Below are 26,163 nucleotides of genomic sequence, written 5' to 3' on the forward strand. Positions count from 1 at the left end.
ATTATTCAGTTGCTTGGCTTTGTTTTTGTTCAAAAAGTCAGCAGTGAATATTAATGAATTATCGCATGACCTAGGAGCCCAAGGAAGGGACAGACAGCACCCTCTTAGGAAAAATGGTGCAGGAGGGAAGGGAGGAAGCCCCTCTTCCTCCCTCACAATGCTCCCAGCTCAACTGAGCACCCAGGTGTTTTTTTTTTAAGGTGAGCCCCCAGGAGTATGTTTGACCATGAGATAGGCTGAGAGATTCCTGACCCAGCTCATGTCTCAGGCATCATTTAGATGCACCTTATTTCATGCCTAGAGGCTGTCCTCCAGGACAGCAGCCCACCGGGAACTTTCCTGATAGGTTAAACATCCAGTCCACCTACAACAAACAACTCAGATCAATGCAGGGCTTCCACAATGTCTACAGTGCTCCTACCTAGAGACATGGCTTGTGCAGTTATAACATCCAGCCTCCCCTTCCCCTTTTTAGATGCACAAATCACAATAGCCATGGAAACAGCCTCACATGTAGATGCTGGTTCTCACAAACTGTGCCTTTTCCACATGAGGGCTGCTGGGCCTCTATCTCAGAGGACACTCCCATGTGCTTCAGGGTACCCGCATGAAATGCTGTTATTTGTCTGAACTGATCCATAGTTTTGGCAGTTTCTACATATAATGTATTGTATATCTCTTCACATTAATCTTCAGCATTTAAATATTCATGTAGGAACTTCACTGCGCAGAGAGTATCTGACAACTGTGGCACCACTACCAGGTACCAAAATAGTCACCTCCTTACCAAAGTCCACTGTCATGACAACAGAATTTGTCAGCACAGTTCTAAAGCCAACAGCAGTCCCAACTACCATCCCCACCACAATAATCACCAAAGCAATGACTGTGGCAACCATGAAGCCTCAACATGCAATGCACAAAGTCAGAGATATAGGTGAGTAGAATGCAATACATTCCCTGAAACTCTGAGCACATTAGAAATGGGCTTGCAGGAGCACATCACTTTGGCCACTGCAATATTCTTGACTATCTCACCTTCTGTTCCACACATTGCCAGCTGAATTTATTGTACTAGCAGTTTAGAGATGCTCTTGTTTGTTTTTAGGTTCCAGCCAAGTCCATCCAGCTTACTCATCAGCAGCAGCTGTAGCATCAAGTAAGTACAGGGACAGGGATAGTGCAGAGTACCATCATACTGAGACTGTATCCAAAACAAAGTTGTCTGAAATTAAATCCCATTTAAATCAACTGGATGAATTTTAACAGGGATAAATGCAGGGCTTTTTTGTAGCAGGAACACACAGGAATGCAGTTCCAACAGGCTTGGGGTCAGGAGTGTGGCCTAATACGCAAATGATTCCTGCTGGGCTTTTTCTGCAAAAAAAGCCCTGTGTGAAACAATGATGATGTCAGGTGATGTGGCCTAATATGCAAATGAGTCCCTACTGGGCTTTTTCTACAAAAAATAGCCCTGGATTAATGTAATTATAGGATGTGGGAGACTTATCTTTGCAGTAGTATGTGCAAAAAGGATCTAGGGATCTTAGTGGACCATATGCTGAACATGAGTCAGCAGTGTGATGTGGTAGTTAAAAAGGCAAATGCGATTTTGGGCTGTATCAACAGAAGTATAGTGTCCAGATCACATGAAGTGATGGTATCGCTTTACTCTGCTTTGTTTAGACATCACCTAGAGTATAGTGTTCAGTTTTGGGAACCACAATGTAAGAAGGATATAAACAAGCTGGAATGTGCCCAGAGGAGGGTAACAAAGATGGTGAGGGGTCTGGAGACCATGTACTACGAAGAAAGGCTGAAGGAGCTGGGTATGTTTAGCCTGGAGAGAAGACAACTGAGAGGTGATATGATAACCATCTTCAAATACTTGAAGGGCTATCATATAAAGGATGATGTGAAGTTGTTTTCTGTTGTCCCAGAAGGTCAGACCAGAACCAACAGGTTGAAATTAAATCAGAAGAGTTTTCAATTAAACATTAGGAAGAACTTCCTGACAGAGCAGTTTCTCAGAGGAACTTGCTTCCTTGGGAGGTGGTGGGCTCTCCTTCCTTGGAGGTTTTTAAACAGAGGCTAGATGGACATCTGACAGCAATGCTGATTCTGTCAGCTTATGCTTCTCGGCCTTTTGGCTAAGATCAAGTGTAATATTGCAGCATTTGAAATCATTCACCATATTCTTAGAGAAAGAATGAGTGGTTCTTTTCTGGAAATATTATTGATAGACAGCAGAAGGTTGGGTGAGCCTAAACAATGATCTATCACACTGCGACTCCATGAAGAAGAAAAAGTAAAATCAACTGCAGCCGGAAATATGGAAAGACTGTTAAATATTATAACATTATGTGATATGCAGAATTCAATTAATCTAAGACCCGCCTTTTATTTTTTATTTATTTGGTTAATTTATATTCCACCCTTTCCCATGTGGGCTCAGGGCAGATCACAGTCATAATAAAACAATTAAAATACAACAATAACTTAATAATATACAAGTAAAACATAGCTTATATATATAGCTGCCACAATGCAGGGCTGCCACAATATCTACAGTGCTCCTGCCTAGAGACATGGCTTATGCAGTTATAACATCCAGCCCCCCCCCCTTCACCTCCCCCTTTTTAGATGCACAAATCACAATAGCCATGGAAACAGCCTCACATGTAAATGCTGATTCTCACAAACTGCACCTTTTCCACACCAGTGGGCAGGCACATATTTCAGAAGAAAAACATAGTATTTCGGCTCGTTATAGTTTTTTTTAGCCCGTTGTGGGGGAGGGCTAATACGCAACGCCTTGTTGGTTAAAATATTTTTGGAACAATGGGGCAAACATAATTGTAGTGGGAGGGATTCAGCCACTTCGAAACCAAAATGGGAGATCCATTTCTGATTATTACTGCCTATCCAAGCATTAAAATCTCCAAAAATCATAAACTGAGCAGTATGCAATTTTCTGACTTTCCCACTGTTTTGAATGTCTGTGGAAGTATGTCCCTTCATGCTTTTTTTAAAAAAATGTAACTGCCCTCTCATTACTGCACTGCTGTCAAGTAGCCAATCTGCTGATCCAGCATCCAGTTCCTAGAGTCTACCCTCCAAGTTGCCATTTTCTCCAGGGGAACTGATCTCTGTGGTAGGGAATCAATTGTAACTTTAGGAGATCTCCAGGCTCCACCTGGAGGTTGGTACCCCTAGTAACAGGACAGGACACTGGAATAAACTGGAACATGGGGAGAGTGCTTAATGGTGTGCCCCAAGCAGCATGCCCCCAAACTGCTTTAAGCCCCATGACTGTAATGTGTCAAAGAGTGCAAAAACCATCCACAGCATAGAAGTCACCTTGAATTCTTGGAAGAAAGTAAGGTACACATGTTTTAATAAATTAGATTTGTTTTTCACAGCATTAAAGAAAAATTACAACAAATTACACATTGTAAAGTAGAAGTGCAGATTGTTACTGATATCATCTGGAAATGTCATTATAATTGATGGCAATTGCTAACACCTACGAAATTGCTTGAAGAATTCTGATAATGCTATAGTTTGGCAAAGTGCTGAGCATTCTTGTAGAGTCTCCCAGTTCCCCCTCTACAACCATAGCTCTTAAAGCAGTGCAAGGGTATCCTATAGATATCATGGCATGAATCCAGACTTCCAAAGACTTCACAGAACAAGATCTGTCTACTTCCTCCTCCTGATGCAGCCCACTGAGACAACCAGCGAACTATTCAGGAACAGAACAAGGAGCAACGTGTGTTTGTGGACAGTTCTGACTGCCCTTCTCAAAACCAGTCTCAGGGTGGTTCACAGCTGTAACAAATAAATAAGCAATTAAGAATATTACATTGCAGTCTCCGGTAAGGGAGGGGGCAATAAGCCAGAATCACCACCCCACTTCCACAAACATAAATGCTATATTTGGGGAAAGTGCATGGCTGGATACATACTAATAAATAATATTTTAAACTACAAATATTGACTAATCTCCTACATTTAAAAATAAAAATCAGTTTTAAGAATTAGGGCAAGAGTCTTCACCAGTTATGACATTACATTTACTTTAAAATGAATGCCTTACAACTGACTTGAAAATTGATATTCTCCATTCTAATGCCTACTTCAGAACAGGTTCAGGCAGTTCAAGGGAGGACCCAGAATCAAGGTATGTCCCTGCATAAACTAATGAAGTCTAAGATAATGTTCTAATTAAGATAATGTTGAAGTTTATGCACTGACCCGTAATATATTTTTACAGCATTCAGAAGCACTTCCAGCTATGCAAGCAACAGAAATATCCCTCGCAGTAATGCAGGTAAAGCCTTTCTGACTTCTTGTATCTCTGTAAAGTAAAATTTGCAACCTTATCTGAAACACAGTTGTTTGGAAGCTGGTTCTCCAAGTTAGCTTAGACTTACTTTCTGGGAGATATAAGCATATTTACAAACTAAAAGGTACCATTTGCAAGAAAATCAAAGTTGGGTGGTGGAAAGTGCCGTCAAGTCTCAGTCAACTTATGACAGTCCAATAGGGTTTTCAAGACATGAGATGCTCAGAGGTTGTTTGCCATTGCCTGCTTCTGCATAGCAGCCCTGGACTCTCTTGGAGGCCCCCATCCAAATACTAGCCAGGTGTAAGCCTGAGCCCCCTCCTCCTTCTTTAATGGACTGTATTCACTCTGGCCTTGATGCCAGACTTGTAGTTATGTACTCTCTGGACTTGTAGTTATGTACACTTACACTCACATGTGTCCTGCTACACTGAACTATCAGCCTTGCTTGAGCTCAATCCATTACATGGGTACTAGCCCAATATGGACATTTCACTCTGTGTGGGGTCAACCAGCAAGCACTCCAGCTTGCCTAAGAGGTCTCCCTGCTTGTTCCTGCCATTGCTGTAACTGTGCATTACTCCTGCATAGAAAGACTCTAAATCAGGCTTTCCCAAGAAGCTGCCAGGCCATGCAGAATGCCACTGCCATGCTATCTAATGAAGACAGCACCTAAGAGCAGCCCTTAACCAAACCCATGATGGAAGGGATCCTGAATCCATCTTGTTCTTGCTCAGACGCCATGAAGGTAAAGCAGGAGTGTCGCATTCTCCAGGTGTGTCAATGCAGATGGACAAAAGAGCTTGTTACCATGCCTGCACATAACAAAAAGACTGTTCCTGCCAGCTGAGGAGATCCTGGACACAAAGAAGAAGCCCAAGGAAGTGACTGTTGCTGAGGACTTAATTCCATTATGAAGACCATCCCCATTGTGTTAGCTATGGTGTTACAGTAGATTACTGTACAGTGGATTACAATGTGGCTCTAAATTGACCAATTCCTTTCTCTGTTTAAGGCAGTTTACCTTAGGTAACCCCATCATGACTTGCTAATCTTGTCAAACTTTCCATCCCTTTCCATCCCTTATGTGACATCAGGAGTCACATGTAAGAAGTGTCATGCAGTGTCCAGGTCAGCTGACCTACATGTCACACATCACATGACCTCATCACCTGAGGGCACAAATTTGGCTATATCAAGGCCAGCACATGGCCAGTTCTTACCCTACCACAGACTTGCACCCCCAAACTCTGTTCGGGCCACTCTCCACCTTCATATCTTCTGCTTCAAGGATCCATGGACCAGGTGGTATCACACACACACACTCCTGCAATAATTCCTAAAAATCCCCTCTATGCTTCACCATTTATTTCCTAGTCTCTTTTATAAATGTTTAGTTGCTTGAATGTGTGTTTGTATCTTTACATATTTTTCTAAGAAAACATTTTAAAATATATTTAGTCTGGAGTCTCCTTTCTGAAACTGCACCTCTGTAAATTGGTAAAAGATCTCTCCTAAACTCTACTAAGCTCTCTCCTAAGGTCTACTTTTTGCTAATTCACCATCAAAAAGAGTAGACCTCAGCAATTTTGCTAACACAGGGGCCAGGGACAACCCTACCTAGCTTCTGAGATTGAATGAGGTCAGACTAGCCTGGGCTATCCAAGTCTGGGCTTTTAAGCCCTTTTAATTCCCACTGATTTAACTGGGAGACCTTGATTAATTGTCTCAGTAAAGTTAGGAGGGCTAGATTTGGTCAAATCTCACTTATATTGTTTTTCAAGCATTTACCTGCAGGTCTAGAGCACTATTAACTTTTAAAAGTTATTGACTTCCAATGGATGTAAACTTCCAAATTATTCCTAAGTATATAGTTTGAATTTAAATCCATAATCTATTTACACCAACAGAAGAGTACTGCAGTCAGAGTCCTCTACTCATGACCTGAGTTCAATCCCAGCAGAAGCTGATTCAGATAGCCGGCTCCAGGTTGACTCAGCCTTCTTCCAAGGTTGATAAAATGAGAACCCAGCTTGCTGGGGGGAAAGTGTAGATGACTGGGAAACCACCCCGTAAAAAGTCTGCCATGAAAATGTTGTGAAAGCAACGTCACCCCAGAGTCAAAAACAACTGGTGCTTGCACTATTTTAACTGGTACTTATACTATTTCTATTTCACAAGCTAAGCCCCAGGGACTTTAACAGACTTCTCCATGCCATGTTGGTACCATTACAAGCAAATGACCAAAGAGCCTAGCCTATTAAAATTAATTGATCATGATGTGTCTTAAGTGACTTCAGTGTACACACTTTCGAACTGGAGATTTTTGAGTAGGTGATTGATAGCCCAATCCTAACCTCCCTGGCAGCCAGCCATGGAGTAACTGCAGCACCGCCAGTAGACTTCCTGAGGACTTCAGCACGCTGGAGCGTGGGAAGGGGAGAAGCGTAGCTTGGCGCAAGGGAGACCGTCGCTATGGCAACTCCACTGGCGTAGGACTGGCATAGGCGCAGGAGAGAGGCAGAGGCAGCCGGAGGGGGGGAGCAGCCCACCTTCCCCGGATTGGCCAGTCCTGGCACATGTGTCACAGCGCATGACAATCTGGGGAGGGGAGAGGTGGCCCCGGAGAGGCTGATCACTGGCCCCAACCCGCCCCCTGACAGAGAATGGAGCCAATCATGAGCAGACAGTCAAAGGCAAAGGAGAGAAGTCCCACCAACACGGGGAGGGAACAGGAGTGAGGCTGGGCATGCGCGCACAAGAAGCCTGGCTTGTTGTCGAGATGGGGGCAGGGGGAAGGGGAGTGCGAGCTGCACGATTGGCCACTCCCACGGCTGCCCCCACCCACTGTCAGACATTTCAATGGCAAGCGGGCAAGGAGAGTCTTATGCTCTCCCAGTGAGCCACAACTAAACAGGGAAAACAAAGTGCAAGAGTCTGCAATCAGGGAAACCAGGCACACGTGTGTATTGGAACAAGTAGACAGAGTCACAGCATGCCACCGCATCCCACAGGGAAGTCCTCCCTGGCAGGGACACAGAGTCTCACCCTGACAACCCCCACCACTTGCGAGGAACCCCTCCCCCGGTGGCAGCAGGACACAGAGTGCAAGGCACCGGCCAGGTGCCTATAGTGTCATTGTCGTCCCCCTCCCCTCTGACATGTGCCATGGGATAAGGGGGGGAAAGACCCTCTGGCTCCCCTGTCCAGCCTCTCGCAGAGGTGGCTCATAGTTCACCCCACTCCCCAAGAAACAAGCAAACCCGCCCTCCAAGACATCCCCCCCATCCCGGGATCCCAAGGACAGAGTGGCAGAGGAAAGGGGGGGGGCACAGGGAAACGAGAGACAAAGGATGGCACAGCTCAGACTTTATTCTGCTGGAATGGAGTGTAATGGTATCCCAGGTCCCACTCAGACGGTCTCGCCGGGGGTGGGGCTCCACTCAGAGCAGCGGGCAGGAACAGTTGACCGAGGGGGGGGGGGGTTGGAGCCTCTGTATTGAATTCCCACCTGCAAAACAGACACATAGATCAAGAGCACCTGCAGGAGGGGCAGCTGAAGTAGGGAGCGGTGTTTCAGCCAAGGACTCTCTGCCCCACCTCCCCACAGGCATTGGATCAGCTGCCACACCTCCCACATACCATGGACGGGAATGCAACAGAGGACAGACCAAGAGAAGGGATGTGGCAGCTGCGGGGGGTCAGCAACTGCCCCCCCACCTGAGCCCTTTGCCTGGTTCAACTGCTGGAAATGATTTCACACCACCTGGCCTCAAGCGAGGGGAGCAGGAGGACAGTGGGGGTGCACAGTAACACTTACCCAGCCATGGGTGACCATCCTCGTACACTGAACCTCCGGAGGTACCAGTTGAGACCTGGAAGCAAGAGCAGTTAGCCCCAGAGGCTCTCCTCCTCGCAAGTCAAAGATTCCTAGCCGTGCTGTGCCCATCACCAAAGTGCTCTCTAAGTCCATGCAGCAGGGAGTTCCCTGGCAGAGCCCCTTGCCCATGTCGCTTTCCCTACCTAATGAGTCATGCGAGGCCAGAACGAGAGGATTTATAGGCGGTGGGAAGCAGCAATTGGATGTTGGGCCACTCTTTGTTTTCAGTTTCAATGAGTGCCTATAGGATACGCTGCCGTTTTTGCAGACGTAACTTTATGCGTCCTGGGGGGGGGGGGTGTTATGGCCCATACTCCTGAGGGAGCTGCCTAAGCCTGGCTGCGCCCCTGACTCCACTTCCTCTTGTGCTGGCATGGCTCACTCTGCTGGACTTATGCCTCCGCTTGGGTGCAGCCCTCTGGCACCGCTGCTCTTGGGCGGGGTGGTGCTCCGGCGGCCCCATGCCCACATAAGTCCCCTCCACTGCAGTGCAACTGGACTTACACAGGTGCAAATGTTATTTCCATCGACGTAGGGGATGGTTAGCTCCCAAAGCGCTTTGCCCCCCCCCATAGGATTGTGCTCTAAATAAAGCTTCTAATTTAAATTAACAAGAAGGGGGGGACTGCCTGCTACCATAGCCTTCTAATTATAATCCATTCTTATGACTTTGGATAACAACCTATATTGTTAGGAAAATGGAGAATTTACTAAAATACTTTGATGGTTTGAAAGTTATTTAAGAAAGATACTGTTTTCCGTGGTGTAAATATTATTTCCATCCCATTGTATCTTTTGGTGACACAGAAAGTTCAAATGATTTAAATACAGTATAAAGGTAAAGGTAGTCCCCTGTGCAAGCACCAGTCATTTCTGACTCTAGGGTGACGTCACATCATAATGTTTTCACAGCAGGTTTTTTATAGGGTGGTTTGCCATTGCCTTCCCCAGTCATCTACACTTTGCCCCCAACAAGCTGGCTACTCATATTACCAACCTTGGAAGGATGGAAGGCTGAGTCAACCTTGAGCTGGCTACCTGAACCCAACTTCCACCGGGATTGAACTCAGGTTGTGAGCAGAGTGCTTGAACTGCAGTACTGCAGCTTTACCACCCTGCGCCATGGGGCTATTTAAATACAGTGTAAAACCTGGTAAAAACCAGAAATAAAAACAGAACAAGTATACACACCATGTGAAATAATTTCTCTTTCAAACTGCCCTCAAACTACTGACAGTCTACTGCGTCAAAGAGTTTCAACAGTAGTCCCAACTTCCAGAGGAAAAAAAATGAATATATGGAAGAATCTGTGCACCCAATTACAAATTCATGCATGTTATATTTTGTTATATAAGCCAGTTTGGTGTAGTGGTTAAGTGTGCAGACTCTTATCTGGGAGAATCGGGTTTGATTCCCCACTCCTCCACTTGCACCTGCTGGAATGGCCTTGGGTTAGCCATAGCTATCGCAGAGGTTGTCCTTGAAAGAGCAGCTGCTGTGAGAGCCCTCTCAGCCCCAACCCCTCACAGGGTGTCTGCTGTGGGGAGAGAAGACAAAGGAGATTATAAACCGCTCTGAGTCTCTGATTCAGACAGAAGGGTGGGGTAAAAATCTGCAATTATTATTATTATTATTACTAGGGCAACATTGTAAGAGCCCAGAAAAGAGAACGGACTAGTTCCATACTGAAAACATAAAAACATTCTTCATACATAGAAAACACACATCCTTTTTCACATTCTCTCTCACTTTCTTCAAATGCAAGATTTCAGCAATATTGTAACTTCAGATTCACTCTGCACTTTAGAACTGACTCCTCTGTGAATTTTTCTGTCAAACCACACAGGTATTCAGCGCCAAGAACCAATTGCTTCATTCCGGAAGCCTGCCAGTTTTCCTGCCAATCTGGGTAAGTGTTTGTTTCAGCTTCTAGTAGGGTCGCCAGGTACCCACTGGTCACCAGTGGGGGATGGTGGTAGAGTTTCCTAATCCAGATTGAGAAACTCCTGGAGATTTGGGGATGGAGCCTGGGGAGGACAGGGACCTGAGTGGGGTACAATGCCATAGAGTCTACGCTCCAAAGCATTCATGTTCTCCAGGGGAACTGATCTCTGTAGTCTGAGGATGAGCTGCAATTCTGGGGGATTTCCAGGTCCCACTTGGAGGCTAGCATCCTTAGACTCTAATGGCTTTTCTTTTCTTAGCTGAGGCAATTGGGGATTCATTCAATATTTGATGTCTGAGTATTTCCCTTCCATTCCACTGACTTTGTAGTATGAACTAAAGCACTAGCTTCTATCACCTTACAACGTCAATGGGCTTAGATTGGAATAACTGCATTGCAAATCTACTATTTTAAGCCCATGTTACTCACAATTAGGAAAGGGCACAGACTGGGAAAGCCTGGTTTGGTCTAGGACTTGCAAATTGGGTGGCTCCGTACTGAACTCTCAAAAGAAAAACCCACCTGAACTAAACGGATTTGTGTGGCGTCAGCCCCCACAGCCAGTGTACCCATATAATCTTGAAGTGAAGCAAGCATGTTGGCCTACCATTGCATTTGCATCACTTCAGGTTGGCATTGGGCCCTGCCCATAGTGTGACCACATTACCCAGAAGTTATGTGAGCACATCAGCACTGCACTTGCATCACTTATGGATGATGCGGATGTGCTGGGGGTGAGGTCCAATACCACCTAGAACAGTTTAGCAAACACACAAGCTGAACCTAGCAGAAAAGTTTGGTGAGTGTTTGGGGGCAAGGCACCTTCCCAGAACCTTGGCTCACAAACTCCAAACTGGGCAAAGTCCAGCTGGGACTTGGGCTCAGGTTCAGGTCTGTGCCCATCCCTATTTGTAGTGATTTAAGAGTTCTGTTGTCTTGTAACTGGGCTGTATATTGGGTCAGAGCAAAAAAAAAAAAAAGATATCTCAGCAAACAACAAGAAAAATTTCTGTAGCATATTATTGGGCTATTTGTGAGCAACCTGCACGTGGTTTTTCACACCATCGTTCTTCAAGATAGATAACATAGGCTGCAATCACACAGACTAAACAATGCACTTTCAATCCACTTTCAATGCACTTTCCAACTGGATTTTACTGTGTGAACTGGCAAAATCCACTTGGAAAGTGTATTGAAAGCAGGTTGGAAGTGGATTATTTAGTCTGTGTGACTGCAGCCATAGATAACATCAAATGGACTCCTATCTGGGAGAACTGGGTTTGATTCCCCAGTCCTCCACTTGCAGCTCCTGGAATGGCCTTGGGTCATCCATAGCTCTTGCAGAGCTGTCCTTGAATGGTCAGCTTCTGTGAGAGCTCTGTCAGCCCCACCTACCTCATAGGGTGTCTGTTTTGGGGGAAGAAGGTAAAGGTGATTATAAGCCACTCTGAGATTCAGAAAGAAGGGCAGGATATAAATCCAATATCTTCTATCCATGTAACAAAAATGTCAAGTCTTTTGAAAACTTAGTTCAAGATAAAAAGTTGTTCACAAACTAGGCAACCTTCCTAGTCTGCTAACATTCAACACTGTTGGTGTTTATATCTTATTGATCTTATGTGTAGTTAGTTCAGAATACACACTTGGAATGTTTGCATTAAACATCCTGTCTGCTTCTAGGTACATTATTTCCCCGCCGTCATTGGTGTACTTTCCATTCAGAGTTTGTTTCATAATCTGATTAACAGCATTTATCCTGTCTGCTCATAATTTCCCCTAGTTATTTCCCATACATGAAAACAAATAAATTATATAAGACATCACTTTGCTCACTAGCTTTTTCCTGGCATCAACTTCTATGGTTTGTGTATGTGCTTTACACCTCAGTCCCAAATACATTTACTTCCAAGGAACCATATTCATGCATTTACAGTTGCATCCTTAAACCTTAGTCTTTCCAGAACATCACACTGGATATGGAAGCATCTCTATGTACCAAAGCATAACCCCTCTCCCCAGTTCCAGGTAGGTGCCACACAAACACATCCATGAAGATCTGAGAGATATAAATACTATATCAGCATTGGAATCTAAGTGGTGAAATCTAACACTGCCTCTGACTATTATCTGATGAAAACCAGAAAAATAGAAGGAACAAGAAAGGAAGCAGGGTCAGATTGGCTAGATAGGGGTGGCCAACGGTAGCTCTCCAGATGTTTTTTGTCTACAACTCCCATCAGCCCCAGCCAGCATGGCCAATGGCTGGGGCTGATGGGAGTTGTAGGCAAAAAACCTCTGGAGAGCTACCATTGTCCACCTCTGGGCTAGAAGATTCTGTAGCATAGAATTTTAGGCCCTGGCAGGGCATGTTGTTTACAGCATATTGTTTCCAAATTATGTCCATTTTAACTACACAGTCTTCCCCTCTTTTCTCTTGCTTCCATAATATCTCATTAAAATATGAATTAAAATTGATTTGACAATATATTTAATACTGTACACATAACAGAATTATAAAACTTCACCTTATGGAAGTCAGCTCTGTACCTCTGCATTCTATTTCTTGGTGGGGCTGAGAGAGCTCTCATAGAAGGATCCTGCAATGAAGCATTGGCTTATAGCAGGGGTAGTCAAACTTGCTTAACATAAGAACCACATAGAATAAACGTCATATGTTTGAGAGCTGCAAGACATGAATATTAGATGTTTGAGAGCCTCAAGGTAGGCAGGCGGGAGGGAAGGAAGGAAGGAAGGAAGGAAGGAAGGAAGGAAGGAAGGAAGGAAGGAAGGAAGGAAGGAAGGAAGGAAGGAAGGAAGGAAGGAAGGAAAATAGATGGATGGAGGGAAAGAGGTGGAAAGAAAGGAACTTGAAGTCAGATGGCTTGGCTTGGAAAAGTATTTCAAAAAGACAAGTGCTTTCTCCAATCCAGCTGACAGGGTGGTGGGGGCTTTGAGAGCCACACAATTTCTGTGAAAGAGCCACATGTGGCTCCTGAGCCACAGTTTGGCCACCCCTGCTTTAAAGCATGACCCTACTGAGGTCCCTTCCCTCCCCAAATCCCATCCTCTCCAGGCTCCACTTCCAAATGTCCAGGAATTTTCCAAACCAGAAAACGCCTATGACAGTAAAAGCCTATGACAGCAACCTCACCAGATTGGATTTTAGGGTGGCCAATCCCCAGGTGGGGACAGGGGATCTCCTGGTTTGGAGGCTCTCCCCCAGCTTCAGGGTCATCAGAAAGCAGGTGGGGGGGGAGGAAAATGTCTGTTGGGCTATACCAATACCCATAGGGTATAATGGATAATTGATCCGTGGGTATCTGGCGGGGGGGCTGTTTTTTGAGTACAGACACCAGAATTTCAGCATAGCATCTGGTGACTCTTCTCAAGATACCCCCCCCACCATGTTTCAAAAGGATTGGACTAGGGGGCCCAATTCTATGAGCCCCGAAAGAAAGTGCCCCTATCCTTCATTATTTCCAGTGGAGGGAAGTCATTTAAAAGGTTGTGGTCCCATGAAATGTGATGGCCAGAACTCTCTTTGGAGTTCAGTTATGCTTGTCACACCCTTGCTTCTGGCTTCACCCCAAAGTTTCCAGATATTTCTTTAATTGGACTTGGTAACCCTATTGGATTTCCACAGGCCATGAGCTCTAGGCTACTACCCAAACTTGCCCTGTAGGTGCTGCATTATGGACTACAGAATGTACAGGAGGCAGAATCCCCATCACCACTCAAATGTTTACCTCAAGGTTACAAAATATTTGTAGCATATCTCTTGATATTTCACTTAAAGTCATGAATGTTGTATATACTCCTATTAACAAGCTTCTTATAATAACTGAAACACATTTCTGCAAAGGGCTGTTTTTAAAATGTGTTATTTGCTCTATTAACTTTAGCTTATGTTCTTATTTTAAATTATAATTATTCTCTTTTGTGTATAAAAGCTTTGGAAACAGACTTATGGAAATCTGGATCAAGCCTTTATGAAACAGGTAAATACTTTACAGAAAGTCTTTTACCTACAAGCAACTCTGTGATGAAGCCATTTCTAGGATAAAGCAGCTGACCACCAGAGACAGGGCTTTTTTCAATAGTGGCACTTTGCTTCTGGAACAACCTTTCTGTTGAGGCTTGTCTGGAACTCTCTGTTAGGCAGCAAGCCAAAACCTATCTGTTCCTCCAGACTTCTCATGAAAGGCTTGATTTTTATCATCATTTTTCTAGCCTGAAAACTGTTGTTTTAAGTTGGTCAATTATTCATGTTTTTAATGCTCTGGCTAGATGTTTTAAATTCTGTATTTTAAGTAATAACTGTAAATAGTTCAAAGTTTTTATTATGTTTTATTTTATAAGTCACTTTGGACAGCTTCCCAGGAGAAGTGGCATAAATGTTTTCTAAATAAATAAATTTCTTTTCACCATTTTATGCCTTACAGTAGACCAGACCAAAGTTGTTTGCTGCTCTTTTGCTCTGAAAGCAAAACTCAAAACCAAGAACAAATTTCATGAAATTCCTTTTATTAGGACTACCAAAGGTGACACAAAAGAGGGTACAAACTTTCAGGTTCACCTGAACTCTTCAGCGGCCTGGATGTTAAGAATACGAATATTAAAAGGGGAAGCTGTTATCTTAAGACCTCTTTGGGCCAGCATGCCAGGCAAGCATGTACATTTTAAATGGTGATGGTGTCAGATTTCACCCCGCTGTCTGACAGCAAGTAGCTGCAAATGCCTTCTGTACAAACAATAGCCAACAATTGTCCCTACATCCTTCTAACACCAGACCAGACATTTGAATATAATGAATAAGGTAGATCCATTTCATATATATTAGTCTAAATTGCTCTTAGTCTCTTGAAAACCAGCAGCATAGTTCCAAACAGGATTAAGTCAATAGACTCAGAAGGGTGCAACTTTACTTAGGGTTGTCCTGTAAAACTTCCTTGCATATCTCACTCATACTTTGGGTTGCCAGACCCCCCAGTAAATGTGAGGTTCCCCACTGCCAGGCCCTGCCCCTCAGTCACCAATCAGCTGGTCTATGGGAGACTTAGCAATAGAAGGGAGAAGACCTGGGCCATGTTTCTGGTGTCACGCAGGAAATGATGTCATAACATGAGCAACTTTCAGGTGACACTCTGGTATTTGGCCCAAAACTCTGTGGTAGCAGCCAGTTTTACCATAGAGTTTTTGCCCAAATACAAGAGCATCGCCTGGAAGTTACAGGCATGATGATGTCACTTCCTGTGTGATGCTGTTGACATGGCCTAGGTTTCTTCTTTCTACTGGTAAGCCCCCCCCCCATCCCCTGCCAATGCTACTCATACCTTCTCATACCATCCCCTGTCAACACTACTCATACCTTCTATTTAACTATCTGTGAACAGGCCTCTTCCAACAACCTAAAAGGCAACTCTACACATGGACATCATCTGATGGGCAACACAGAAATCAGATTGATTATATACTCTGCTGTCGAAAAAGGAGAAGCTCCTTACAGTCAGCAAAAACAAGACCTGGAGCTGACTGCAGCTCAGATCATGAGCTACTCATTTCAAAATTCAGGCTTAAGCTGAAGAAAACTGGGGAAGCCATTAGACCATTCAGGTTTGACCTTGATCACATCCCTTATGACTATACAGTGGAGGTGAAGAATAGGTTTAAGGAACTAAAGCTGATAGAGTGCCTGAAGAACTATGGATGGAGGTTCGTGACATTGTATAGAAGGCAGCAATCAGCACCCTCCCAAAGTAAAAGAAATGCAAGAAAGCAAAGTGGCTGTCTGATGAGGCTTTACAAATAGCTGAGGAAAGAAGAAAAGTTAAAAGCAAAAGTGAAAAGAAGGGCTTCCTAAAGGAACAATGCAAAGCAATAGAGGAAAATAATAGAATGGGAAGGACAAGAGATCTCTTCAAGAAAATTGGAGAAATTAAGGGTATATTTCATGCAAAGATGACCATGATAAAGGACAAAAATGGTAGGGACCTAACAGAAGCAGAAAAGATTAGGAAGAGGCGGCAAGAATACACAGAAGAGTTATACAAGAAGGATCTCAATGTCCTTGACAACCATGACAGTGAAATTGCTGACCTTGAATGTGAAGTCAAATGGGCCTTAGAAAACATTACTAACAACAAAGCGAGCAGAGATGATGGTATCCCAGTTGCTGTTAAAATGATGCACTAATTATGTCAGCAAATTTGGAAAATGCAACAGTGGCCACAGGATTGGAAAAGGTCAGTTTATATTCCAATCCCAAAGAAGGGTAATGCCAAGAAATGTTCAAACTATTACACCATTACACTCATTTCACATGCCAGCAAGGTGATGTTAAAGATCCTACAAGCTAGGCTTCAGCAGTATGTGGGTCGGGAACTACCAGAAGTTCAAGCTGGATTTCAGAGAGGTAGAGGAACTGGAGATCAAATTGCCAACATTCACTGGATTATGGAGAAAGCACAGTAGTACCAGAAAAACATCTATTTTTACTTCATTGACTGCTAAAGCCTTTGATTGTGTGGATCACAACAAAAGTAGGGTTGAAACTTAACATCAAAAAAACTAAGATCATGGCATCCGGCCTCATCACACCTTGTCAAATGGAAGGGGAAGACATGGAAGTAGTGAAATCCAGCCCCCATCACTCCTTGGCAAATAGAAGGGAAAGATATAGAAGTAATGACAGATCTTGGGATCCAAGATCACTGCAGATGGTGACTGTAGCCATGAAATTAAAAGACGTTTGCTCCTTGGGAGGGCAGCTATGGCAAACCTAGGCAGTATAATAAAAAGCAGAGACAAAACCCTGCCAACAAAAGTCCGTTTAGTCAAAGCAATGGTATTCCCAGTAGTAATGTATGGCTTTGAGAGTTGGACCTAAGGAAGGCCAAGCGCAGAAGAATAGATGCTTTTGAGTTGTGGTGCTGGAGAAGACTCTTGAGAGTCCCTTGGACTGCAAGAAGATCAAATCAGTCAGACCTAAGGGAAATCAACCCTGACTGTTCCCTGGAAGGTCAGATGCTGAAGCTGAAGCTCAAAAACTTTGGCCATCAAATGAGAAGGGAGCACTCATTGGAGAAGATCCTGGTGCTGGGAAAGACAGAAGGCAAAAGAAGAATGGGACGGCAAAGATTAGATGGTTGGATAGCGTTACTAATGTAACTAACATGAATTTGAGTGGACTTCGGAGGATGGTGAAAAATAGGAGGGCCTGGCGTGACTTGGTCCATAGGGTTCACAAAGAGTGGGATTCAACTGTGTGACTGAACAACAACAGCAGGTCTTATTTATAGAAAAGGAAATATACTATTAGGTTCCAAATTCTTAGATAAGTATAACTTAAGGCAGGGGCTGTAGTGAGGAGGGGGTACTGTGAAAACAATTTCCTTCCAGAACCCATAATGGTTTATCCTCTTTTTTGCTAATGTGGCAGAAAAATATATGTAAGTAAATATGTGTAATTCAGGAAACAAAGTAAGGTTTACATTTTCCAGTTGTGCCTCTGCACAAGCTCCTGGATGTTAAGAGATTGCCAATAATAGGAAGGAAGGAAGGAAGGAAGGAAGGAAGGAAGGAAGGAAGGAAGGAAGGAAGGAAGGAAGGAAGGAAGGAAGGAAGGAAGGAAGGAAGGAGGAGGAGGAGAAGGAGAAGAAGAAGAAGAAGATCTTATGGTAATCTTATTGCTAAAAACAACAAGCCTTTAGACAGTGGCATGAATTCTGACATACAGATAAAGTTATTCTTTGTGCAGCATGCCAAACTTGGATGGCAAAAGTATGTGAGAGGGGTGAGGTACCAAAGGAACCAGGAGAGTAACAAAATTAGTCCAGGGCTGAAGTTAGTCCCTGCATACAAACAGAATGATCTGTGGTTTGTATGTGGCAACTATTATCTGAATGGAGATTTAATAAGCCCAGACAACTGTGACAATCTGGTGGGGGAAAGCTTAATTAGCTTTCACTGGGGTTTATAGAGAGTGAGCTAATATTCCCATGACTGACAATACAATTATAAAGTTAGGCCTGGAAGGTAAGGTAAAGGTAAGGTAAAATTTTATTTGTATCCCGCCCTCCCCGCCTAGGCAGGCTCAGGGCGGCTAACAACATCTTATACATATACAATGATAAATGTAAAAACTTTAAATTTAACAATAAAACTTAAACTTAACATCAGAAAAACCCATTAATATACTTAAAAATTCATAATTTAATTTAATCTGGCAGCAGTGGTGACATTCTGACGCTAATTTCTGCCGGTGTGATTAATTCCATGTTGATATAGGTCCTTGGACAGGACCATGTTGGCAACTTTCAGCAGTCGATGTATGCTTGTTTAAAGAGGGCAGTCTTGCAGGCCCTGCGGAACTGATCAAGGTTCCGCAGGGCCCGCACCTCCTCAGGAAGCTGATTCCATAGGCCGGGGGCCGCTATTGAAAAGGCCCGTGCTCGGGTGCTCTGCAGCTTGATCTCTTTCGGCCCAGGGATAGTCATTCTATTTTTACCAACTGACCTCAGTGCTCTCTGGGGTTTATATGGGGAGAGACGGTCCCTCAGGTAGGCCGGTCCTCGGCCATATAGGACTTTAAAGGTAATAACCAACACTTTGTACTGGACCCGGTAGGTAATTGGCAGCCAGTGCAGTCCGCACAGCCCCGGCCGTATGTGCTCCCATCTCAGGAGCCCCAACAGCAGCCTGGCTGCCGCGTTCTGCACCAGCTGCAACCTCCGGGTCCGGCACATAGGTAGCCCCAAGTAGAGGGCATTACAGTAGTCCAATCTTGAGGTGACCGTTGCATGGAAGCGTCATCTAGAAACCTCTGTAGCTGCAACGCCACTGCCCTCTCAATGATTTTACCTAAAAACGGTAAATTAGACACCGGACAGTAATTCGCCAATTCGGCCAGGTCTGCTGTGCATTTTTTCAAGAGAGGGCGGACCAATGCCTCTTTCAGAGGCGTTGGAAAATGCCCCTCTGCGAGGGATCTATTTATGATGTCCCGTAAAGGACATCTAAGCTCCCTCTGGCAAGATTTGATCAGCCAAGAGGGGCAAGGGTCCAGGTCTCATGTTGTTGGGCGAGCAGCAGAGAGGATTCCATCGACCTCCTCCAGGGTGAGTGGGTCAAAGTGATCCAGCCCTAAACCCGAAGACAGGCATGGAGCCTCAGTTTCACTCACTGTTTCCAAAGTGATAGGCAGGTCTTGGCAGAGCAACGAGATTTTATCTGTAAAATATTTCGCAAATGCCTCATAGCCAATCTCCAATTCTCTAACGTTTGGTTTGCCTTGTGGCAGTGTTATAAGATCTCCAATTATTCTAAACAATTGTGCTGGGCGCGAACTTGCAGATGCAATCTTGGTTGCAAAGTAGTTCCTCTTTGCAGCCTTGACTGCCATCTCATACGACTTCATAAACGTTCTGTAGGATGCTCTCGTTGCTTCGTCCCGAGTATGTCTCCACTGCTCTCTAGTCGTCTGAGCCCCTGTTTCAGCTGGCGCAGCTCCAAGGTGTACCATGGGGCCAGCCTCACACGGGGGCTCAGAGGACGCCGGGGTGCAATTTCGTCGATGGCCCTGGATAGTCGGCCATGCCAGGTCTCCACCAGGCCATCGAGGGAATTGCTAGTGGGCCAGGGATCCCTCAGGGCCATTTGGAACCGTTCCGGGTCCATCAGGCCCCGAGGGCAAGCCAAAATAGGCTCTCTGCCCGTACAGGGTTGGGGTGGCGTCCCCACATGGGCCTTAAGGGCTAGGTGATCCGACTATGGAACCGCTTCGGCAGCGATATCATCCACCAGAATCCCAGACGCGAAGATCAGGTCTAATGTGTGCCCGGCCTGATGCGTGGAAGTCGTGACAAATTGAGAGAGCCCCAGTGTCTCCATGGAAGACACTAGGTCCATTGCCTGAGTGGAGGCCGTGTCGTCGACATGGACGTTGAAGTCACCCAGGACCATAAGTCTCGGGAACTCCAACGCCCAGCCCGCCACTGCCTCCAATAGTGATGGTAAGGCGTTAGCTGGTGCGTTAGGCAGACGGTACACCAGCCAAACTGCCAACCCCTCTCCAACATCCCACGCTAGGCCAGAGCATTTGATACCATCGATCTTTGGGTCTGGGAGAGCCCGAAAGGAGTAACCCTCCCGTATCTAATTATCAACCTTTTGAGTTATTCTGAGGTAGAAGGGACCTAGTGTGGCCTACAGGCCTTGTATAAGCACACAAGTTGAAATTGTATGTTGAAGAGGGTCTTGAGATATTCATTCTGTGTCACAAACACTTCTCACAGACATAGAAAAAAATTGTGGGTTCATAAGGTGCTACTGGATTAATAGTTCATTTTGCTACTACACTGACAAAGCTATAGGGTTTGCAAGTCCAATTCAAGAAATATCTGGGGTCTTTGGGGGCGGAGCCAGGAAACATTGGGGGTGAAGCCAGGAACAAGGGTGTGACAAGCATAATTGAACTCCAAGGGAGTTCTGGCCATCACATTTAAAGGGACAGCACATCTTCTTAAATGCCTTTTTTCCATAGGAAATAATGAAGGATAGGGGCATCATCTTTTGGGGCTCATAGAATTGGACCCCCTGGTCCAATCATTTTGAAACTTGGGGGGTATTTTGGGGTGAGGCACTAGATGCTATACTAAACATTTGGTGCCTTTACCTCAAAACATAGCCCCCCCAGAGCCCCCAGTACCCGTGGATCAATTCCCCATTATTCCCTATGGGAATCGTTCTTCATAGGGAATAATAGAGTGCCAGTAGACATTTCCCTCTCCACCATGCTTTCTAAAGTGGGGGGAGGGCCTCCAAACCAGGGCATCCCCTGCCCCCTCCCTCTCTCAAACACACAAATACTTACTGGGTCTTGTTCCTGCAGAACTTTACTTGATCTGAAAATGAAAGCAAAACAAAGGGAGGGGCCGTTCTCCAAAGCCCTTCCTGTTTCCTGGTTCCTGCTCAGCCTTTAAGGCACATATTTAAAAACAGATCTGCAGGAGCTCTAAAACTACATGGTGATTGTGGGGGGCGGGGCTTCCCCCGCCGGCCAGCTGGCTGGGGGCTGGGAGAAGCCTGTAAAAACGGGGGATCCCCCGCTGGGACCTGGGGATTGGGAAGCCTACAAAGCTACTTACATGGAGCTACATGAAGATGATAATTTTAAGAACAAGGTAGTAATAGGAAGAACTGGGTCATAAGTAGGCTTATCAGTCCTCAGGTCTGGGCAGGGGATCTCCTGGTTTTGCAGGCTTCTCCTTGCCACTAGCCAGCTGGTTGCTGGGAAGAAGCACTGGCCCAACAGCCACAATGTGCCTTTAGATCTCAGGCAAGTTCAGAAGCTTGCAACTGCTTCTGTTTGGAAGATGTGTGTGTGCCTTTAAATCTCAGTGACACTGAAGCTGCAGAGGGGAGGGCAAGCAGGAAGAGCCATGTGTGTGTGTGTGTGTGAGAGAGAGAGAGAGAGAGAGACCAATCCCTTTGTTCATTTTGCATTCCTTTCAGAAGCTGTTTGCATAGTAAAAAGGGATAGTAAAGAGTTAACTAGAACCTGAATATGGGATAGAAGAAAACTCCACCCCCTAGACCTCTCTCTCCTTAAGTTGGTTGAAATACAGCAGATTGTTACATTCAGCAGCTCCAATGATCATGCTATTACCCCAGGGAGATCACAAAAGCATGGGCATGCAGACTGTTTATTTCGGCTACTTTATGTGAGTGTGTATGGAAGTGTAGCTGCTGTGGAATCATTTGAATGCCACAAATTTTGTTAGTCTTTAAGGCGCTACTGGACTCTTATGGGGTTTCTATAGTTCAAAAGCAGCAGCATTCATTTTTTTAAATCACCCTCTAATCACTCATTAGTAAGGTGACTTATCTCTGTATTCATAAGATTTTTTTTTGCTATGACATATTCATGGTTTCATGGTTTGATTTGGGTTTGTGTGTGTGTTTTGTCTTGTTTTTTGCATTTCAATTAAATAAGCATATTATTGAACATTCCAGGTTTCAGTTCCAAAGAAGACTTGGTCCCAAAACCTTTGGAGCCAGTTTCCCAGGGAAATCCAAGTATGTGAATCAGAAAATAGGTTATGTAATTAAACTAAGAATGTCAGAATGGAGATGGCCACAGCTTACTTTTTGATTCTGGAATATGGTACACTCCTCTGGGGTTTTTGTTTGTTTGTTTTTCTGGGAGAAGCTGAATTATGGTTCTGTTTTATTTATGTTTTATGTAGAATCAGTGCAGCATGTTGGTTAGAGTGTTGAATACTGGATAGAGGAGACCTGAGTTCAAATCCTTTTTCAGCTTGTGTCCTTGGACCATTCATATCTTCCTCATCCTAATCTACCCCTCAGAGCTGTTGTGTGGGTAAAACATAGGAGGGATGAACTATCTGGTTAAAATGTAGGAGGAGTGAACTCTGAGCTATTTGGATGAAATATGGGATAAAAATGTGATAGATATCTGGGGGGGGGTTGTTTTTGTTTTTTAAATGACTGCTAATTTTAACTGCCTGTTGCTATTTGCCAAAAATATCTTGGATTGTTCGGAGGAATGGAAAGGTGTAAATATTTTAAATCCTTTTCAGTAAACAAAGTGGGAGTGACTTATGTCTCCTCAAGGCTGGAGGTGATTGAGCTACAGGCCTATAAGAAGGTTAGAACAAAATTCTAAACAGTATGTTCTCAGGGGAAGCCATGACAGGTAATCCAATCCCATCCTCCTTGTCATCTCAGTGAGCTTCATGCATTGAATAAATTTAGGAGCTGCCTATAGAAATACACGTTATGATAAATCTATTGGTCTTAACATTGCCATTTCAGCTTGACCCAGCTTTTACAGATTAGGATCTGTATAGTGTTCCCTCTAACATATGCAAAGGTGTGCTAGCACACTGATTTTTGGACCTCAGCACAGGAATTTTCATCCCAGCGCAGGTCCAAGGAGTGGGCAGCCCCATCCACCCACTCACCTGGTGCCTGCTCTATTATAAGCAGGTGCCTGGTGCACTATTATAAAAGGCAGCACTGTCACCAGTTCCCGGAAGTTATGTTCCACCCTGCCATTAAAACAGCTGCTGATGAGTCCTTGCTGTGGGCCTAGGTCTTCCTCTGGAGGCATTGTGGGGTCTGCAAGCCCCTAACAGGGAAGTTGCAGACCCAGCCTCACAACCCCCTGGGTAGCATCATGCAGTGGGTTGTGGGGCCTCTCTAACATGGAAGGAAGTCCTGAGGGGCCCAGGCCTCACTTCCCCTTTTGTCCCTCCTCCAGGGCCTTTAAATGGAATGTGGCCTCAGGCTCCTCCGTGAGCCTCCCACCACCAGCACCAAGGGGGTGTCTGGGGAGGCCCTCTCATGCAAGGAAGGAGGTCCGGGGGGCCCAAGCCACACATCTACCTCCCCCCACCTTTGGTGGGCTTTTGCAGTGGACGTGACTGGAGCTCTTCCAGGGGCCTCCCACCACCAGTGCCATGGGGGGCTCTTTCTTTCTTTCTTTCTTTCTTTCTTTCTTTCTTTCTTTCTTTCTTTCTTTCTTTCTTTCTTTCTTTCTTTCTTTCTTTCTTTCTTTCTTTCCTTCCTTCCTTCCTTCCTTCCTTCCTTCCTTCCTTCTTTCTTTCCTTCCTTCCTTCCTTCCTTCCTTCCTTCTTTCCTTCTTCCTTTCTTTCTTTCCTCCTTTCTTTCTTTCTTTCTTTCTTTCTTTCTTTCTTTCTTTCTTTCTCTCCTTCCTATTTGCTTTCTTTCCACCTCTTTCTGTCTTTCTGTATCTCTCTGTCTCTCTATCTCTCTGTTTACACAGTGTGTGAATAATGCAGCAGATTCTGGAGTAACTTTCAGCTTGCAATTAAACTGGGCAAAGCATGGTTTAATTTTTTTTAATCTTTAATGCAAATTAAATATATTGTCAGCATACTTACCAGGGTAGTGTTTTCCCATTCTGAAGACTCAGAACAAATTGGATAATGGAATGATGACTTCTAAATCAAATAGTGGTAGAAACATGCATGTTTAAACAGGGTGTTGTCAGCTAACGACATCAGTAATAAGTTCCGTTATATGATTTGTAACACAAATAGTACTTTATATTTAATGTTTCTATGTTTTGTATGTTTCTGAAATATATTAGAAGCAGGAAACCAGCCAGGGAGGCAGTGGGGCCCTTGGATGACCAAGGGGTAAAAGGATTACTGAAGGAGGATAGGGAAATGGCTGCGAAGCTGAATGCATTTTTTGCCTCCATCTTCACTGTGGAAGATGAGAAGTGTTTGCCTGCTCCAGAACCACTTATTTTGGAAGGGGTGTTGAAAGACCTGAGTCAGATTGAGGTGACAAGAGAGGAGGTCCTACAACTGACTGACAAATTAAAAACTAATAAGTCACCAGGTCCGGATGGCATACATCCAAGAGTTCTGAAAGAACTCAAAGTTGAACTTGTGGATCTTCTGACAAAAATATGTAATCTTTCATTGAAATCTGCCTCTGTTCCTGAGGACTGGAAGGTAGCAAATGTCACCCCCATCTTTAAAAAGGGTTCCAGAAGAGATTCGGGAAACTACAGGTCAGTCAGTCTGACTTCAATACCAGGAAAGTTGGTAGAAACCATTATCAAGGACAGAATGAGTAGGCACATTGATGAACACTAGTTATTGAGGAAGACTCAGCATGGGTTCTGTAAGGGAAGATATTGCCTTACTAACCTGTTACATTTCTTTGAGGGGGTGAACAAACATGTGGACAAAGGAGACCTGATAGATATTGTTTACCTTGACTTCCAGAAAGCTTTTGATAAAGTTCTTCATCAAAGGCTCATTAGTAAGCTCGAGAGTCATGGAGTAAAAGGACAGGTCCTCTTGTGGATCAAAAACTGGCTAATTAATAGGCAGCAGAGAGTGAGTATAAATGGGCAGTCTTCGCAATGGAGGATGGTAAGCAGTGGAGTGCCGCAGGGCTCAGTACTGGGTCCCCTGCTCTTTAACTTGTTCATAAATGATTTGGAGTTGAGAGTAAGCAGTCAAGTGGCCAAGTTTGCAGATGACACTAAATTGTTCAGGGTGGTGAGAACCAGAGAGGATTGTGAGGAACTCCAAAGGGTGAGTGGGCGTCAGCGTGGCAGATGAGGTTCAATGTGGCCAAGTGCAAAGTAATGCACATTGGGGCCAAGAATCCCAGCTATAAATACAAGTTGATGGGGTGTGAACTGGCAGAGACTGACCAAGAGAGAAATCTTGGGGTCGTGGTAAATAACTCATTGAAAATATCAAGACAGTGTGCGATTGCAATAATAAAGGCCAACGCCATGCTGGGAATGATTAGGAAGGGAATTGAAAACAAATCAGTCAGTATCATAATGCCCCTGTATAAATTGATGGTGCGGTCTCTTTTGGAATACTGTGTGCAATTCTGGTCACCGCACCTCAAAAAGGATATTATAGCATTGGAAAAAGTGCAGAAAAGGGCAACTAGAATGATTAAAGGTTTGGAACACTTTCCCTATGTAGAAAGGTTAAAACGCTTGGGGCTCTTTAGCTTGGAGAAACGTCGACTGCGGGGTGACATGATAGAGGTTTACAAGATTATGCATGGGATGGAGAAGGTAGAGAAAGAAGTACTTTTCTCCCTTTCTCACAATACAAGAACTGATGGGCATTTGATGAAATTGCTGAGCAGTCGGGTTAGAACGAATAAAAGGAGGTACTTCTTCACCCAAAGGGTGATTAACATGTGGCATTCACTGCCACAGGAGGTGGTAGCAGCTACAAGCATAGCCAGCTTCAAGAGGGGGTTAGATAAAAATATGGAGCAGAGGTCCATCAGTGGCTATTAGCCACAGTGTGTGTGTGTATATATATATATGTGTGTGTGTGTGTGTGTGTGTGTGTATGTGTGTGTGTGTGTGTGTATATATATATATTGGCCACTGTGTGACACAGAGTTGGACGGATGGGCCATTGGCCTGATCCAACATGGCTTCTCTTATGTTCT

At 44.5% G+C, this 26,163-nt stretch overlaps 1 protein-coding gene across 1 annotated transcript in view; it reads left to right on the plus strand.

Moving 5' to 3' along the window:
• The window catches only part of VIT (vitrin), a 125,667-nt gene that overhangs the window by 64,320 nt on the left and 35,184 nt on the right, over positions 1-26,163 (plus strand). The window contains exons 7-13 of the mRNA XM_060244182.1: positions 716-937; positions 1,109-1,159; positions 4,145-4,183; positions 4,277-4,333; positions 10,075-10,137; positions 14,124-14,171; positions 22,186-22,248. Coding sequence (XP_060100165.1) covers positions 716-937; positions 1,109-1,159; positions 4,145-4,183; positions 4,277-4,333; positions 10,075-10,137; positions 14,124-14,171; positions 22,186-22,248 — 543 coding nt within the window. The remainder of the gene's footprint in view (positions 1-715; positions 938-1,108; positions 1,160-4,144; positions 4,184-4,276; positions 4,334-10,074; positions 10,138-14,123; positions 14,172-22,185; positions 22,249-26,163) is intronic.

This window comes from Heteronotia binoei, chromosome 1 (assembly GCF_032191835.1).
Source record: "Heteronotia binoei isolate CCM8104 ecotype False Entrance Well chromosome 1, APGP_CSIRO_Hbin_v1, whole genome shotgun sequence".
Taxonomy (NCBI): Eukaryota; Metazoa; Chordata; class Lepidosauria; order Squamata; family Gekkonidae; genus Heteronotia; species Heteronotia binoei.